The 19344-nt window shown below is 38.6% G+C and overlaps 2 protein-coding genes across 3 annotated transcripts; both read right to left on the reverse strand.

Annotated features, from left to right (window-relative positions):
- Positions 1 to 3577: 3577 nt before the first annotated feature.
- LOC103432529 (uncharacterized) lies at positions 3578 to 8707 on the reverse strand. Its single transcript, XM_008370726.4, has 3 exons — positions 8554 to 8707; positions 4597 to 8353; positions 3578 to 4020 (listed from the first exon to the last, which is right to left on the reverse strand). The coding sequence occupies exon 2, from the start codon at positions 8338 to 8340 to the stop codon at positions 4606 to 4608; it is 3735 nt and encodes a 1244-aa protein (XP_008368948.2). The 5' UTR covers positions 8341 to 8353; positions 8554 to 8707; the 3' UTR covers positions 3578 to 4020; positions 4597 to 4605.
- Positions 8708 to 10533: 1826 nt separating this feature from the next.
- On the reverse strand, positions 10534 to 13464 carry LOC103406285 (probable RNA-binding protein ARP1). 2 transcript variants are annotated; one of them, XM_029100552.2, is made up of 6 exons: positions 12925 to 13464; positions 12673 to 12820; positions 12436 to 12577; positions 12282 to 12324; positions 11811 to 12051; positions 10534 to 10835 (listed from the first exon to the last, which is right to left on the reverse strand). In XM_029100552.2, exons 1-6 carry the CDS (start codon positions 13111 to 13113, stop codon positions 10816 to 10818), a joined length of 783 nt encoding a protein of 260 aa, XP_028956385.1. In that variant the 5' UTR covers positions 13114 to 13464; the 3' UTR covers positions 10534 to 10815. The 2 variants fall into 2 exon arrangements, with proteins under 2 accessions (XP_028956385.1, XP_028956388.1); XM_029100555.2 differs by having other exon boundaries at positions 10534 to 10861.
- Between the last annotated feature and the right edge of the window lie 5880 nt (positions 13465 to 19344).

Raw genomic sequence — 19344 nt, forward strand, 5'->3', positions numbered from 1 at the left:
CTCAATAGCTCAAACATCATATCATAAATCATACTCATCAGATATCTTAGTAACGTAAATTCGATAAAGCATGATATTTCATAAAACGCGTAAATCCGATTTACTCATAAACGTTTCGCAAAACGTAGTCATAAGATCGTGCTTTTCATGTATGCATTTCTAGCAATTAAAACATGCATTTTGGAAGGTGTCCACTCACAGTATTCCGTCGTTGAAAATCCGTTCAAACTAGAAGGGACAGAAACACCACTAACAAACACACCTAAGCATATAAAGGGACCAAGTAATAAAACTCTACTAAAACGATTGAATTTGGGAAAACAGATGTCGTAAACGAATTCAAGACGTCGAAAAACCTAAGAGAGGTCCTCGGGTTCCCCCCGCCCCCGGGGGAACACTATGGGGCGGCGGCCACAATACCTCCGGTGGAGATAGGCCGCCAGAAAGTCGTCGGTGCCACTGTCCACAATACCTCCTTTGGAGGTACGTGTGTTCCACGCACCGGCCAAGGCAGCCTCCACGTGTGCCCACACACCGCCCTATGATTTTCTAGAAAAATCCCAGATTTTTCCCCCAACTTCGAGAGCCCATTTCGAGCTCAATGTAAGTCCAAATCGAGTGATTCAAAAGTTAAAATGTAGTTAGGAATGTGGAGAAGAGATTCATACCAAGTGGTGACCAAAGTTGACTAAAATATGGCCTGAAAGATGGCCAAATGACCACGGCCTGAAAATTCCAGATTTGCACAATTAGTTTCTTTGAGCTTTTTCGTGTTCCTTTGTCGGAAATGGCGAGAATTCGTCGAAGAAGTTCCTTGCATAGTGCAACTCAGGGAGGGAGTATTCGAATGGTTTTTCTTCTATTTTCTGGTTCAAGAACTCTTTGGGACTACAAGGGAATATGGTGGTGTAGTCTAGTTGTTGTGGTTTGTTGTGGTCTGCTTGTTGTTGCTTGTGGTGCCTTCGGGGAGGGCTGGTTTGAGAAAGAAACAAGAGGGCCAAAAGGTGGGGGAGAGAATTTGTAAAGAGAGATAGAGTGTTTTGATAGAAATCAGAAAAAAAAGAAGGGAGACTCATGGGTAGGGGGAGGAACAAAGGGACAATGATCCAAAATGGGTCCCATTGGCTCACAAATTAAGGTCACAAGAGACGAAACGTGAAATATCCGAAAAACGTTTGACGTTTCGTAACGTAAAATCTTCGTTATAACTCCAAACTCGAATCCGTTCATGCCCACGCATTTATGGCAATGAGTACACTAAGGATAAACTAAGAAAATTAGTCATACGCGTTTTGACGAGATGGTCAAAGAAAGTCAACATTCATGCCTCAAAGGCATTTTGGTAAATTCACACTATTTAATAATTCAAAAATGTTAAATTAAGGATAAGGTATCACAATCTACCCCCTTAAGAGAATTTCATCCCTAAAATTTACTACCTTAAGTAAACAGGTACGGATATTGACTTCTCATCAGTTCTTCTGTTTCCCACATCCTCAACTGCATGGTTCCTTCACAACACCTTTACCAACGAAATGACCTTTTTTCTCAGCACTTCATCCTGTCGATCAACAATCGCCACTGGCTCCTCAACATAACTCATGTTCTATTTCACTTCACGTATACTGCCTACTTGCCTACTTGCTTAGCGAACTCAACGAATAAGCCATCGATATTACAGTCTGCAACCCACAATATCGACAACACATTGTTGTCTCAATAAACAAGTAGTAACTTCCCAAGGGTGCAAAATCACCATTTTGTCTAACTCCAAGGCAACATCATCTGAAGCACACATTTTCCCTCATCATAATTTCAATCCTTCAAATACCAGTTCACAAAACTCTTTTGTCTAACAAGTGTTGCTTGTAGAATCTCTTATACAATGTCCCAAATAGAGTCATACCTAAACTAGAAATAATAATTGTTGTCGTAAACAACTCCAATAGAGATTGGTGCAACTTCTAATCATGCTGAAACCACAGAACGAATGAACACAACACGTCCTCCAAGGTCTAGATAGTTCGTTCAATTTGTCCAACAGTCCGAGAATGAAATGTGGTACATGACAACTTAGTAACCATGGTCTTCAAGAAGGGTTCACTAGACTTGGAAGTGAAACGTGCATCCCAATGAGGTACAATAGTGATGGCACACCCTATAACTGAACAATGTGATTCACAAAGCCTAAGCGAGCTGATTCATTGAAAATATCTCTCAAATTTAGCAAAAGGCTATGCTGAGAAGGCTAAAAGTAGGTGTGGAAAAAATTCCCGAAAATCCCAAATCAAACCGAAAAAATCCCAATCCCAAACCAAAAATTTCCCAAACCGAAATTCCTGAAATTTTTGGGATGCTATCCCGAACCGATCCCAAAATTTCGGTACATGATTTGGGATTGGCTTCTCGATATTTCGGGAATCCCATACCGAACCGAAAATATATAATATTAATTATTATATATATATATATATTTATACATATATATTATATATATTATTCTTTTATAATTGATGCTAGTAGTTTCTAATTCATGCTACGTAACCTGGAATGCCTTACACCTTACATATTTTTCATGTTCTGTTTGATATTCATTTGGATTTATTATTGATGTTGCCATGACTGATGATTTCAGAAGGCTTGATTCTTTTGTCTCTCAACAGATTGCAAAAAGGGTTTAATTAATTTGAATTTTGACTCTGATAAAAACAGTCAGACATGCTAGTTTTAGATTAAATGGTAGTGTGAATGAACTAACATTCCTAGTTCATGAATGTGTTCTTGAATTATATATTTGAACAACAAATCAAAATTTCATATTTAAATTTTAGGATTCCCGATTTGTCCCGAAATCTCCAAAATATTTTAAGATTCCCGAAAATTTGGTTTGGGATTGGTCTTCAAATTCCCATCCCAAAAAATTTTGGTTTGGGATTCGGAATACTAGTTTCGGTATGGTATCCCACACCGAACCACCCCTAGCTAAAAGAACAATCAAGAATTTAGGGGTCAAAACAAGTCCATTAAATCTAAAGAACAAGATAGTTAGATTGAATGCATAACTTTGATGCAAGAACACGTGTGAGTACCTAACTTAATTCTATGGTGGATGAGGTTATTTTAGTTTTTGTTGGATCATGAATATTTATGTCCTTCAACAAGCAACAAAAATATGCTACCGCCTCACATGATACTAAAACAGCATGAGGATTAGTCCGTATTTTAACTCAAAACACCAGGTGGTCCATCTGGATAGATTGTAGACAGATCCATCACCCACCTGGGTAAAATACCAGCCCACGAAACAAAAACGCACGACAGCCACCACAAGTCGGCCATAAATCTTGCCGGACAATTCACTCACATCAACCAAGATTTAACCAGCACCGGAGAAAAACCTCCACGATGGTAACATTATACCGACGGATGGGAATGAAGTGTGAATGGACTTTGTGCATCTCCTGCTTTGCAACCACGGGAAGAGAAGGCGCACACATACATGGATCACACACACATCACATTGCAAAAGCATGCTACTTTTTCCCCCAAGCTTTAAACTTAGAATTCCAACACAATATTTGGAACTCCCAAGTTTCCGAGCGCCAAAACGACCCTCAGAACCCTCCGGCAATCAGCATGGTTTTCGCAAAATTTATCGGTCACCGTTATTCAACAAGGGATAATGCACAATCATACATGATCTTTTGGCCCTATTCATCGATACAAAATGATGCCACAATTGCAGCCATCAAGGAAGGATCAGCGACCTCTGCTATACGTTCAAACTAAGAACCCTAACATGCATAAGAGCACAGAAGGAAGCAAAAAACAGGCATCTTCGTGACTAGAAAACAGCGAGAACCTTGGCACACATTAAATTCACGACAACCAGATGAATACACGGTCTGGTTACCTCCTTCAGCAGCCGATTCAGCTGCGCTCGTCCTAGGGCTTCCCAGGGCATATATACCTGCACGCTATGATTGCTCTCTCTTTTTTCTTCTTCAGCATTTACTCTCCCTGCAATAAAACATGTAAAAGAAAAGTTAACTATTGAAACAAAATGATACCAGCTAGAAGACTACAAAACCAAAGTTGTGAAAAATCGGAAATTGAAGAATACATCATATAATTGCATACTATCAAAGAAGGATATAGAGTAAAATCTGCTCATTATTCTTTATGCGACATGGGGTAAAACCTCATTCCCATACATCGGTCCAAGTGCCAGGGCGGTCCAAGTGCCAGGGCACATAAAAGTAAGACCAATACCAAGTATAGATTTGGAAACAACTACAGAAACTCAGGACACAATGTCATTCTTTAAATTTCACCTCCCCCACCAAACAAAAGAAAATGAAAAAAGAAACTCTGCACACGTAACCATTTGACACCAACCAGGGCGTAAGAAGGCCTTTGTTAATTCCTAATTCCCCAAACCCGTGAATCTGTTCACTTCCTATAGTTTTTTGTTTTCATTTTTAAAGAAATAAAACCTTTAAATGCTACAAACCTAGTTGAAAGTTTGCAGCTAAGCAAGCTTAAGCAGAATTTCAAAGATCAGTGCAATGAAATTTAATCCAGGTCCATCATTACCTGACAACTTCACAGGTTATCGAAGGTGGAGAGATCAAGGTGCATCTGGTCATGGGAGGAAAGATCAAGTTGCATATCCAGTTGCATATGGTCGTGGGTGGAAAGATCAAGTTGCATTTGGTCGTGGGCGGAGAGATCAAGGTGCATCTCTTGATCATGGGAGGAAAGAACAAGTTGCATCTCCTGATCATGGGTTGTGGCACTGGGAGAAATGCTAAATTGGATAGACGGAGTATAGTTGAGCTGAGATGGAGTATAATTGAGCTGGTAGTTTACAGGTATTGATCCGAAGATTTTGAATTTTCCCGCACTATCAATAGCTACCTCTGCATCAGAACATTTCTTGAAAACAACTCTAGCACGACTGCTCTCCCTATCAACTTCTGTTTCAGCTTCCTTCAGAGGTCCAAAGCGCCTAAACATTCTATTTAGCTTTATTTCTGAGGGAACAGAATTCACCTCAGTGAAGTTCATAACAAGTTCTGTTGGGGCATTCTCATCCACATAGCCAACAGGTTTCTCTGGCGGCAAAACATTAACGGTTTGGGAATACCGCTTCCTGGTGTATGGCCTGCGACCCTCTTGAGGGGATTTTTCTGGTTGGGCAAGAACAACAGGTTGATAATTAACCTTCCTGCCCCTTCGAGGTGTTTGCTCTTCAGCGCCATTTTGGATTACCCTGTCTGTCCAATAAGTATCATTCATATCATCAAATTCAAAAGTTTCCGGCAACCCAAATGCAGAATTTGACTTCCTCTTTCTACCACCAACTTTGTCCACAGCTACATGCTCCATCCCAGGAAGCTGACCTACAGCTACCGAATTCCTAAAATCACAGAAGAAATTAACAACAGTTTTCAAGCTATGGTAATCCTTCCGCGGATCTTCTGCTGCCGACTGAAGTTGTGACAGTAATTCATCTAGCGATGAGTACTCTGTTCCATCAATTGTTTTCCCTCTATGGACATCACCAGAACTCTGGAAGGCAACAGCAGATCCATCCCCAGCAGGTCTGTCACTGTTGGACTTCACAATAGGAGACCCTGTAAGTTGGCTTGCAACTCTCTGGATACATTCACCAATCTTAAAAGACTGCTTTGGGGCAGGTGTGGTATTAGAAACTTTTGCAACGGTAACTTTCCTTCCATCGTCATCAACATGATACTCAAAACCCTTCCGTCTCTTGCCAGAGGATGGTGAGACCAAACCATCAGTTTCGTTCCCATCCAACCAATCACCGCCGTCTAGAGAATCTAGGCCGCCGTCCATTAATTCCGACAGGCTTCTTTCTTTTACCTTAGAATACACGCCACCTCTTAAATTATGTTTACGCTTGTGAGAATACGTAATAATGTCGGGGCCAGAGAAAGTACCTTTAACATCCTTACCATTAGGAGTTGTATGCTCAATCCTTTCATCTTTGTTTTCCAATATATCTCCACAAGATTGGAATTTTGGCAAGTTGTAGTAACCCTTCAAGCGATAAAATGCTAACATATGAGCCTTAGCTATCACAACTTCTAATCGGTCACTGTTACCAGACGGAAACCGTGATAAAGCTTTTATGTATTCCAGTAATTTATTACATTCAAGAGAACTGGCACTTGCCGATTCATCCACTTCATCTCTTCTACTGGATTCTTGGCAGATCCCAGCATTTTCAACTTTCTGGAACCTCATCTTCTCATAGACTTCTTTTGGTATGCAAGAGCATGCTAGCCCCAATCCAACACGTCTCGAAACTTCTTCCAGTGCACAATTGACAGCATTCTGGAACGCTTCTGAATTACCTTGCTTTTCTGACTGGGAAAAGTAAGATCGAAAAGGCCTTAAACTAGATGGTTCATTCCAAGCAAACGTACGGTCCCCAAAATATGCTACCAAAAAGCAATCTTTTTTGTGATATTTCATTGCCTTCTCAGATGCAACTGTATAATCAAATATCTGTCCAGGCCACCATGGATGGCTCTTCACTTTACCCCAAACTAAATCAGATGCAGAGAACACATGATTTTCTGGTGGCAGCTCATATCTCGGTTGAGGCACAATTTCTGAGCTTCCTTCGATAGCTTCTTGTTTAAGAATGTCCTCTTCACCCGCTTTTGGTTGTTCAGCATCAGTGGCTTCTTTTTCACCTTCCATGTATTGCCCTCCGTGTAAACCATCTAGCACAGCATCAGTAAATTGTTCTTTAACTCCTACCTCATGCACAACATTGGTCTCAGCTGCAGTCACAGAATCCAAAACCTCCTCAGTGTCCATGGGAGTAATATCCCTTTCATCTTCTATCTGTTCCCCTCCATTTAATACACCCTCAGCATCACTCACTTGTTCATTGACTTCCTCTGCTTCCATATCGGGATGAATTGGAGCAACATAAGCAGTCGCAGACTTTTCTAAACACTTTTCAGACTCCAGGGATTGATCTGCTCCATCCACGCCAACCTGTTCAGCACCATTACCGTGGCTGTCCTTTTCCATCTCTTGCTCTGTATTTGATTCAACCAGCACAGTATCATGGAACGTGTTCTTGCCTATACTCTCTTCAGGCTTCATGTGCAGTTCTTTTTCAGAATTCAAAAGGCCCCTTCCATCTGTTACTGAAACTACACCTCCAGGAATTACTTGAGCAGGCAGAGATAAGGTAGTTGAAACCAAAGCAATATCATGAACCATGTCCTCTACACTCTCTTCAGGTTTCAAGAACTGGCTTTTTTCCGAATCTTGTGCACCTGTTGCTCCCGTGTCACTTCCAAGAACTACTTGAGGCGGCATAGGAGAAGACACTGAATTTTCAGGTACATTGCTGCCACTATGGGTGCTACCACCTACTGGCTCAATCTTAACCAGCTGTTCTTCTACTGGATTACTCGAATTTTCATTAGTTTTACCAGTTTCCTTACCTGCAACTTTGGAAGTCAGAATATCTACATTGTCCACCCCGGCAACATCATCACCACCAGCAGAAACTTGGCTTTGTTCACTTGAGGGTTTGGGATTACCTTCTTCATTAACAGTCACTGTAGCTTTTTCAATTCCAGGATTCCATACTTCATCATCTGAAACACCAGCTTTTTGTGCCTTCAAATCATTGAGTGCATCAACCTCACCAACAACCAACTTCTTTTCATGTTCCACAACCTCCACCAATCCACCCGCGGAAACTTCTACACTTTCCCTCACTACTTCACTGACGACAACTTGTGTTTCACTACCTACAGGTTCAATCAAGGAACCCCCAAGTCCATTTTCTGCTGTGGCATCCTGTGCTTTTTCATCCGAAACATTAACTTCCTCTGAATCCACATCCTGCCTCACAACCATCTCAGCTTCCTCAAAATGAACAACCTGGGTTTCTATAACTGTTGAACTAATGTCTGCAGCCACCGAATCCAGCTCACCCACTTTACCACCATCTCCTCCGGAAGATCTCACATTTCCCTCCGACCCCATATCAACCTCAACCGACTCATCACGTCCCACCCCCTCATCGCCCCCATCCCCATTAGTGCAAACTCCACCAACATAGACATTAGAACCCAGAACCTCCACCATTATATCATCCCCCTCACAATCACCGCCTTCATCGTCACCAACATCCTCCCCAAAAGACCCCTCAACCTGACCCTCACTCACACAAGCCTCAGCCCCAGCTAGGGTTTCACCAGCCACATGTCCGCTCACACTCACAGTGGACTCTGACCCACTACCCAATGCAAAATCCATATCCTTTTGCTCATCCATTGAGAGATTTTATCTGGGAATTTTCCAAAACCATCAACTTTAACTTCTTTTCATTTTTTACTTCCAAAAATTACCAAAAAATTTGAAAATTTGAAAAACCCTAATCACAAAACTGAGCTAAGCATGCAATCGAGAAAATTAAAGCAACGAATATATGAAGGCAACATAATTTGAAAGTTTAAAGCTCGAAGGTTAGTGATTTTGTGCGTTTACCTCCAGATCTTCCGAACAAGATTAAAGCCTTGAGGCTTGTGGGTTTAGGAAGGGGAGAGAGAGAGAGAGAGAGAGAGAGAGAGAGAGAGGAGAGAGAATGGGTTTCGCGATTTTGGGTACAAGGGAAGTGTACTTTTGGGAGATCCAGAAATATTAAAAATAAAATTGCACATAGAGGCCCAACAATTTGGTTTTACGGGTGATGTTTTAAACTATTTATTCAAACCAGATATAGCGGTAAATAGTCGAATTTTGTTAACTGTGAAATAAGGTAAATTAAGGCAAATCATTACGTGTTATCAGTAGAAAATAAACATGTTAGTTAATACTAATAATTTAATATTAATAATTATATTATATGATTTACAAAATATAGTTTAAATTCATAATCACCTTACACGGTTTAAGTTGATTAAAATTTTATTCCATTTTAATTTTTGATTATTTCCAATGACTTCAATTTAAAAGAGTTCAGTATAGGAGGTGGATCTCATTTCCTCGACCACTCGAGAGAAATCTAATGACTTAGAATTGTGCCACACATTTAATGAGTTTTATTTCATTTTGTTTATTGATTTCATTCAAACATTTCATTCCAACCCTATTGAATCAACAAACCATGAGCATCAAATTTTTCCATGAGATGATTTTCAACACCGACGGATATAAAAAAAATTGGTGGAAAAGAATAATGATTGCTGAATAAAAATCATAAAAAATAAAATTCGGTAAATCGCCAAAATGATTCCTGAGATTTGCATGACTCATCACTTTGGTCTTTAAGATTCCAAATCGATAAATGTGGTCTCTGAGATTGTCCATCATCCATCATTTTGGTCATTCTGTTAAAAACTCCGTTAAGTGTCCTGGACGTTTAGGCAATTTTCAAAGCTTCGTAACTCAATCGTTTATTAACCAAATTCGACCCATAATATATCAAAATAAAGATAGGGAAGTGTGGAATACGAATATACCTATTTCGAAGCCCAATGGTTACCGGAGATTGCTGGAAAATAGCCTCAAAGTTGACTAGTCCGAGTGAAAACTTGAAAAATGGGTAAACTTTAAACGTTCATAACTTCTTCAATACTCAACGAAATCAAGTGATTCAAAAACGAAAATCATACTTCTCGACGAGGCAAAGAGAATGGTATCTTTTTCAACACCTAACTTGCTATGTTTTGGCTGGAAAACGGTTCGAAAGTGGCTAACTCAAGACCAAGACAGCCACTTTCGAGTCGTTTTCCGGCCAAACCACGGCGAGTTAGCCGTCAAAAAAGGTACCATTCTCTTTGTCTCGTCGAGAAGTATGATTTTCGTTTATGAATCACTTGATTTCGTTGAGTATTGAAGACGTTATGAACGTTCAAAATAGAAAAGTCAAAAGTGATAAGTCATACAACGAGATAGATAGAGTGGAAGCGGTATACACTCAGTAATTGGTGACCCTGAGTTGGTATCACATCTGTAACCCTGAGTTGGTATCACATCTGTAACTAATTGATTTTACTCTTTATGTCTGCATACTCTGCAACTCAACTCAAATCAGCCCAAAACATAAATAGAAATTGTATTGGCTTGAACATGTTTAAATATCGAATAACTTCTTATGTTGTGCGAGTGCCCGAGCAAAGAATTTATCCTACAATCTGGAACATTATATTTTATGTATGTAACAACGATAACGCAACCAGCGTTGTAAACACAAAGAGATGTGTACTCCGCGGGCATAAGATTTAAGTGCGAAAGAGCGAGTTTATGCAGAAAAAGTCGAATGAAGCCATGAAAAGCAACCCACAAGATGTGGGCAATCGAGAGAACATGCATACAATGACTTCTCTGTTACATTGTTTTTGTCGAAGGGTTCACAGCTCAAGCTGAGATGGATATGTTAGAGAGTGAGAGAGAGAGAGAGGAGAATGAAAGAATTTATCAGAAACACCTAAATTAATTAAGAACACTTATGGAATTAATTAAAAATTAAATAAATAAAAATAAATAAATTGGAAAGAAAGAGCTACAACAGTTTATCAGAAACACCTAAATTAATTAAGAACACTTATGGAATTAATTAAAAATTAAATAAATAAAAATAAATTAATTGGAAAGAAAGAGCTACAACAGATCAGAGATAATAATGTTGCTCTGTGCAGCCACCACGTTCCCCCTTTTGTTATTTTGCCAACTAATTTGAATGAGTAGTGCAGTGCATGCCCTTTACTTTCTTAAAGCTCTCGTCCTCTTCTCTGCCAACTGCACCTGCTATTCCACAGCCAAGCACACTGTTTCTCTAGCAATCAGTTTATATCTATTCATACAAAATAAATTTAATTAATTAATTGCCTTAAACTACTACAATATATGGAATCTACAATATCTACTTGGATTTAATGAAGAAAAATGCCAACTTGGAATGAAAACAGACACCAAAAACAAATAACTTCGGTCTTGTTGTAACACTGTTACGTGATGTTATCAATCCATTTATATTATATTGTGTATTTAACATAATCATATGTTCATAATATAGTACGTGAACGCTAAAATGTTTCATACCAATAAGATATAAATGAATCAATAGCCAAAACTTGTCTTGTTTACCATGTTTTGAGCCTTATATAACATTTTAAACTAGTATCACGTCAAGAAAGTTGAGGTGACACAAGCTTCCTTAACATGGGCGAATTTTGAAGCCAAATAAATGGGCAGCACGATTTGTGCGACGAGGATTATGTGTGGTTGTCGGGTTCACACGTGGGCCAACCCCCTTTGATAATATAAAAAATTGTTGAGAGTCGATCATAAAACTAATTGGTAATATGAGATATAGTTAAACCTCTTATAAGTTCTTTCAAAGTTTCTCCTTTCATTCATGCTTGACACTTTTACCTTCACATCAATACATCACGTACACTAGCTAAACCAGATAGTGATTTCATACTTTCTTTTTTTCCTTCATGCACTATTTTCTTTGTTTCAGTATACTAAACTGGATGTGATGCAGAAAGAAAAAATGCGAGTGTGAAAATTACTTCATTCTTGAAGTATCTAAAACGCTAAATCTTGACAATTGAAAAATTATTTGGATTTAAATACGAACAAAAGTCCAATAACCATGTTCAAGCCACGTGAGTTCACCAAAATGAGAGTTGGCAATTATTTTTTTCCACGTTCCCATTTGGGGACATTGACTAGGTTGAACATGTTAGCATGTGAGCAAGTACACCATAAAATCAGTGCATCAACCATCTATCTACCTGTGTTAGGAGCAATGGATGCTGGTTTGGACATGATGGTTGGGACTGTGGCCACGTGTCCGGCCGTGGTTGGCGAGTAGATGTGAGCAGGTAAGCCCATTGTATGTGATTGGTGGTGATGGTGGTAATGGTAGAGAGGATACATTGGCATCAAAGTGTTGTGTCCCACCATAGGCTGTGCTGGGTACACTTGAGCAGAGTAGTGCCCGTTCATGTAAGCTCGACCTGTGTAGCCCACCTTCTGCAAATTCACCATTGTCATACGAAGAACAAGTATCAAATCACATTGACCCCTCAAATAATTCCATTTAGTTTTAAGTCACAAACATAAACGTAATTTAGATCAGTTAATCATGATATTATGCTCGATGCTTGCACTTAAGTTTGACTTCCTTTTCTGCAACGTAGTTTTAGACATAAATACATAGAAAACACGACCAGAAGATTGAAGTCGGAAAACACATTACTTACATGAGGGTAACTCATATCAGGAGCAATGTATGTGGGGGAGTAGCTGAAAAGAGAGAAAATAAAATCATTTTATTTCCTTTAATTGTTTGAATTATTTAACAGACGTACCAAAAATAAAATGGGGAATTAATGGCGTGGAAATATTGGTAAATACCCATAAAATGGAACGGCCTGGTGATGCTGGTGGTGGAATGGGGTGGTCGTCGGAGTCCCTGTTGGTGCTGGGTAGTACCACTGCACGTGATTTGCAGGTGCAGGTGCAGGTGACATGGACCTCGCTCCCCCACCGTTGGATCCTTCATAATAATCATTTAGATGCAATGTCAGATGAAAATCCCACCTTAGTGAATATCGATAATGTATCAGATATTGTAGATTGTAATATATATACCTCGCTGAGGAGGAGGGGTGGTGTTTGACGCGGACCTAGGGCGGCGAGCCCCGAGGGAAGCGAGGTTGCAGTTGGCACGGCGGCCGTTGATGACCGGCGTCGCATCCTCACAAGCCTTCTTAGCCGCCTCCGGCTCCTTGAAGGTTACCTACGCGTTACATTATAGAAAAACATCATTAAAAACCACCGATCACCACCACAATCATATTACCATCAAAGTTGCCAAAAGAGAAAGAAAAATTGAAGACTCACGAAACCGTAGCCCTTGGATCGGCCGGTGAGTTTGTCGGAGATGATGACGGCCTCGAAGATCTCGCCGTACTTTTCGAAGTGCGCCCTCAGGGCCTCTTTGGGAGTCTCCCACGCCAGCCCTCCGACGAAGACTTTGGTCAGTGTGGTGTCACCGAACTGCCCGTGAGTGACGTTGTTGCTCATTGTCATTCTTGCCCCCGGAAAAAACGACCACCCCAATGCAAATAATATCCTCCAAATACCCTTTGATGTAATTCGGCACTAATGTGTTTGTGTTTATGAAGAAAAACTTAAGCGAGAGAGAGAGAGAGAGAGAGAGAGAGAGAGAGAGAGGAAGGGAGGGAGGGAGGGAGGGAGGGAGGGGGTGGGGAGGTTTTAGGGGGAGAGAAAGGAGGAGGGATGGTATATAAGGGGGAAGAGTGGAAGCACTGTAAGGGAGTGCGGTGGAGGTAATAAAATATTTGGAGAAAAACAGAGAGGCAAAGAGAGATAAAACTTTGTTGAGGCCTGAGTGATCACGCACCCATGGCTCATAAACTCAATTCTCTCTTTGGATGTGGGTGGGGAATTTGATGTGGCTCTCTTTTGCTTAGCCGGAGAAATTTTTAATTGTGACGAGAATAAAGGTGACACATCATGTGTTTTTATGTAAGTAGTGAAATTTTTTATTTTTAAAGTTATTAATTTTTTAACACACATATCTCATTATTTATTTAATGACACGTGATGTATCATCCTGTATAACGGTCACACTAAAAAATCTCTCGTTTAGGTGAAGGTAAATTGAGTATGATATGAGTTGTAAATTCAGATATTTTGAATTTCTAATTAAATATACTAAAGCGTTATACGTGCTTGAGGATATTTTAAGATTTTTTATGTGCCAGTTATGTATGTCTCTCTTCTCACGTGACAATGTACATGCGAAAAGAATTAGTTACAGTTGTCGTATACAATCAGTACAACTAGCACTCACGATTTTGTGCACAATATCCAGTTGTACACAACTTTCATTCATCGATTTTGTATGTTTCTTTTCTCAAGTGATACGTTCATTGTAAATTCAGATATTTTGAATATCTGATTAAGTGTACTAAAGCGTTACACGTGCTCACGAATATTTTAAGATTTTTTATGCATCGGTTATGTAAGTCTCTCTTCTCAAGTGATCAGGTACACACGAAAAGAACTAGTTACAATTGTTGTATATAATTAGTACAACGAGCACTCACGATTTTGTGCATGATATCCAATTCTACAAACTTTTGTTCATCGGTTTTGTATGTTTCTTTTCTCACATGATAAGTCAAACGTACATCTAACGCACATGAAGTAGTACAACTAGCACACCGTTTCCTTCTTTTGGTAACTTGACAACAAACACAGTCGAGATCACATGTACAGCTCCTGCTCCTCCAGTACAGCTTGACTAATTGGCATTTACCATGTTTTGGTAAGAAAAATCTCTAATTGTGTGCTTCAAAATCACTGGTGCATGATTCATGAACCAAGCGACAAGGGGGGTAGAAATTGAGTACAGAACACAGGTCTTTATACTGCATGAATATTAATTTCCTTATTTTCTAAAAAATATAGGTGGTAAAATATTAATATTTACCAATTACTTGCGCGTGATCCCATGCGCCTGGTTGACGCGTGGGAACATGTTACAAAAATGGAAGAACCGATTATCAAAGAGACAGCTAGACGCCGTAAGTTATATGGGTGGTCCCCACGTATTTTTAATGAAACAGACTTACATGACGTGCAGTCCTAGAAACAAAAGGCAGTCGACGGATACGATATGGGCTCCAGAACACCTTCACGCATGGATACAAATACGACAGTACATTTTTCTGTGTGTTTGGACATGATCACCTGTACCCGCGTGCAACCTATATCTTCTAGGTTCGGAACACAATACTAATATTTTTGTACGCTTTTTGTTTTAAGTCTTGTGATGTTTAATCAAGTAGCCTGCCTTTAAATGAGACGAGATTTTAGTTCCTGATTTTCATGTTTGATTTTTTTTTTTTAATCTTTATATTATTCTATGATGGTTAATAAAGGAAAGGTTCTGGATCCGTTTCACCAAGTTCATCCATCCGGACCATTGAAATTTGATACAACAGCTACAAACAGGGAGTTTCTTTAAAATTATAATAACTTTAACCGTTAGATCAAATTTCAATGGCTCTGATGATGTGGACTTGGTGAGAGGAATCCTCTCCGGATTCCTTTCCGTTAATAAAAGCATTTATTCAATAAAAAAAGCCTAAAAGATGTGGACTTTAAATGACAAATACAAAAGTAATTTGTTGAGTGTTTTTGTCAAACGATAAATTTTGTTATCACAGTGGTAGAAATAAGTTGAGCCCTTGTATGACAGCATGGATTTGAACTCCGTCAGTGACTGATCTAACATCTAATATAACATAATTTGTTGAGTATTGAACTTAAGACCTTATTGATTACAACTGGAAAAAAAAAAACACCACTATACGTAAAATCATTTTTTAATATTTTTTTTAAATGCTTGGAAGGAGAAGGGGTGAGGGGTTGAAGTAGGGGTGCAACTTGGTTGAGCCAATCCGAACCTGCCCATATCCAATCTAACTTTAAGCCCAAACAAGTGAGTTTTTTTAGTTATAACCCTCCCGAACCCAACCCAATTTCAACCCGTTCATTGATTGGTTTGACTTGAGTTGATCATTTCCCCGTCCATCCCCAACCCAACCCAACCTGACTAATCAAACCCAATCTAACCAGATTGTACCCATATCAATTAATGCTCATATTACACCCAAGTGAGTCAAGTCCAAAAACCAATGCCTTTCTAATTTTTTTTTTTTAATAAATTACCCTTTATAATTACTTAAACTTTTAGGGAATAAGAGCCTTTGATTAATCAGCATATTCGTAGTCTCTAAATCCTAAAGCTTTATAGTAGATTGATTTATGAAATTAAAGTTAGCTAGCTTTGATGCTACTTGGCTTAATTTTTTTACGAATTCTTGGAAACTAAGTTATTACAAGATTAAACTTGAAAAAGTTGGGCAACCTGAACTCAACCTAAGTAAACCCTAACCCAATTAAACATGAGCCCAAATGAACTCGAATGAAACACAACCCGAACTCTAGCCCAAATTGTAAAAATTGGATTAGGATTGGGTTGATCTTCCAACTCGTCCAACCCACCTGAGTTGCACCCCTAGATTTAAGTGGGAGACATCGATTTCTTTTAAAATCTTTTTGCCTTTTATTTTTATTTTATTTTATTAATTGTTTGACATATTTATCCGTACTTGATTAACTTGTTTGATAAAATTCAGTTGTATGTAAAAGGTTACAACCGTCATTTAAATGAGTTTTTGTTCACAAGCAGTGCTTTGTATAATTTGGGGACTGGCCCCAAAAATGGCAAAGTTGTGGTTTTGGAGTGAAACTGCTTGCTCTGTGTCTGCATGTTGTACGCTACGATACGGTCAAAGGACAGAAGCCGTCTGATCTGATGTGCATAAGTTTAATTTCATAAATATTAACTGCTTGATCACGTGGACCCACTATGAATTCTATATTGAAGGAGAAGCTCTCTTCGTTAAGGAAAACTTGTGTACCTTCGCTTACAACATTGTTTGATGTCCCTGTCTGTCTATGCGATCAAACATGGCTTCAAAGATTCGGATTAGGATCCTTTCCTAAGTTAAGGATGAGAATCCTCGTGAGAAAGCCTATCGAGCCGTTGAAATTTTATTTAATACTTACAATTATTATAATTTTTAGAAGAACCTCATGTTTGTAATTGTTGGATAAAATTTCAATGGTCCTATAAATTTGCTCAGGAGGATCCTCACCCTTAACTTAGGAGAAGATCAAGATTCATCCCAAAACAAGGGCAGTTTCCAAGGGTAATTAGTGGCGTTAATGAAGGAGGCTGTCACATTTTCTTCTCACTAGCCCTTTTGCTGCGCTAACGCATGTGACAATTTACATTTTTTTGTTTAATTTTTATTAATTTTTGAAATTTTGAATTCTATTGAAAAAAAAAAGTAACTTACAGTTTGGATGATTTTTTTTTAAATCTTTTAAAAGGGTTAGTTACTCGCTTTACGCGGGGTTGTTTTCTTTTAATTATTTTACTAATATTTCTTGTTTAATGAATTGTTCTTTTTAAAAGTTGTAAGAAGCGATGAGCATTTTTGGTATTATGAATATTTTACTATATTTGTCTTCTCCATCTATATATAAAGATACAACAGCCAATTATCCAAATGGGACAATAATTCCTTCATTCAGAATAGGCCATTGTTTAGAGTTTTATTTTTTAAAAAGCAAATATTATAAACTGCTCTAATTTACAAAGAGGGAGATTTGAACTCGAGTGCAAGAAAAAAAATATTGATTTGACTAACTGATTTAATCCACATCTCGTCTGTTTTGGAGATTAATCTTACACTTTCATGTGAAAACATATTTTTACAAATTAATGTGAATGAATTTAGGGCTGAGAGAGCTATGAAATGAGAAGACTTTGAGGATTGAGCAAAAGATAAAACAAAAGTACTCAAAGTTCTTATTATCTTTAAGAATTAATATTGGACGCACAGTGTTGTGAAAACGAAAAATTAGGTTATCTGACATCAAAACTAAAATAATAAATACGATACAAATAGTAAGATGCATTGTTTATATCTCCGATATTTAACTGATATGATCGAAAAATAAACGAAATATGATTTAGCCAAAATTTTAGAGTTTTTTTGTACCCTTCTTTACTTCTTTCGATATTCGACCAGAGAAATTTCAAACATTTCAGACAACAAACGGAGTAGAGACATGGGAATAATAAAGGGACAATGATTGTCTACCCTCCCACTTCCGGTGCACTTCTGTGCCCTCCTGTTTTGTGTGGTTACGGTTAAGCCACGTCAACATTTTATATTATTTTTTTATAGATATAATAAGACAAAAATGAATAATAATATAAAATATTGACGTGCCTTAACCGTGACCACACAAATAGGAGGGCACGGGAGGGCACGGGAAGTGGGAGGGCAGACAATCCTTGTCCATAATAAAGAGCATGAAGGGTGTTGTGTGGCTCTATCCCGACAGGATCCTCTCCGGATCATTTTGGTGAGAATCTTGGAAATTTGTAAATTGTGTATGTTCATCGTACATCGTATGATCAGTTTTTATCAAATGCTGTTTGTATTTAATTTTAAATAAAAATATTTAAAATAATTTATAATTGCATGATATATAATAAAAAAATATAATATACAGATTTCGAAGATCCTCATAAAAAGAAACGAGAATCCGAACTCAGCTCTGTTTTCCCTTGGCAAACCACTTTTGGTCCCACGTGCGGAGGTTTGCCGGCCGAATCTCTCAAAAACCCCCCGACTCTTTCTCTCTTTCACTGTGGATTATAACGTGGCCAGCTGTACATCAACAGGGATATTTCGTCAGTTCATAAATATGGGTTCCTTTTGACCATTGACCAACAGAGGCTTTCGGGGTGGGGTACAGTAAGTAAAAGGTAAGATTTGAGGGGAGAAAGAAAGAAAGAAATAATAAAAGGAGGCATGAAGAAGGGGTGCTACTACCGGTAGTGGTGTGAGCTGGCTGGACCGGACATGGATACTCTTCGGATTCATTGATCCTAATCTATCAAGTTACATTATCCGGATCATTGAAATTTAATCTAATGATTATAAATAGGGGTTCACTTTAAAAGTTATAATAACTTTAACTGTTAGATCAAATTTTAATAGCCCGAATGATGTAACTTGGTGAATTAGAACCAATGGATCCGAAGAGGATCCATGTTCTCATGTTCTTCTTCTGAAATTTGGATTTCATCCGGATCCACTTTGTGGGGATTCTAGTGATCCTTACATTTTAGACATTCATCATGCATCATGCGATCAGAAATCATATGATTTTTCTTATTTAAAATTAAACACAAATAGTAACTAATGAAAACTGATCGCACGATCTACGATGAACGACTAAAATGTGTGAGGATTTCTAGGATTCCCACGAAGTGAATCCGAGGATCCTCTTCCCTTCTTCTGAGTTGGCCTAAGTGGCACACATGCTTCCCTATGCACTCACACACTCAAATGATGCATTGCAGGTAGGGATGGGCAAATACCCATTGGTTATGGGTAACCGCGGTTACCCGCCCATTTAAATTAAATGGTTACGGTTATGGGTAACCGTTTAGATAAATAAACGGTTATGGGTATAACCGTTTACCCGCAAAATTTAAATGGCCGGTTATGGGTATTAACCACGGTTATAAACGGGTAACCGTTTACCGATTTATTTTATATATGTAAAACTAACACAAACCATGTTCTCGATCCAATAATACTTAACACCTAATAAATTAGCAAGGAATTCATCGGTCAT

Source organism: Malus domestica, chromosome 01 (assembly GCF_042453785.1).
Source record: "Malus domestica chromosome 01, GDT2T_hap1".
In the NCBI taxonomy this organism is placed as follows: Eukaryota; Viridiplantae; Streptophyta; class Magnoliopsida; order Rosales; family Rosaceae; genus Malus; species Malus domestica.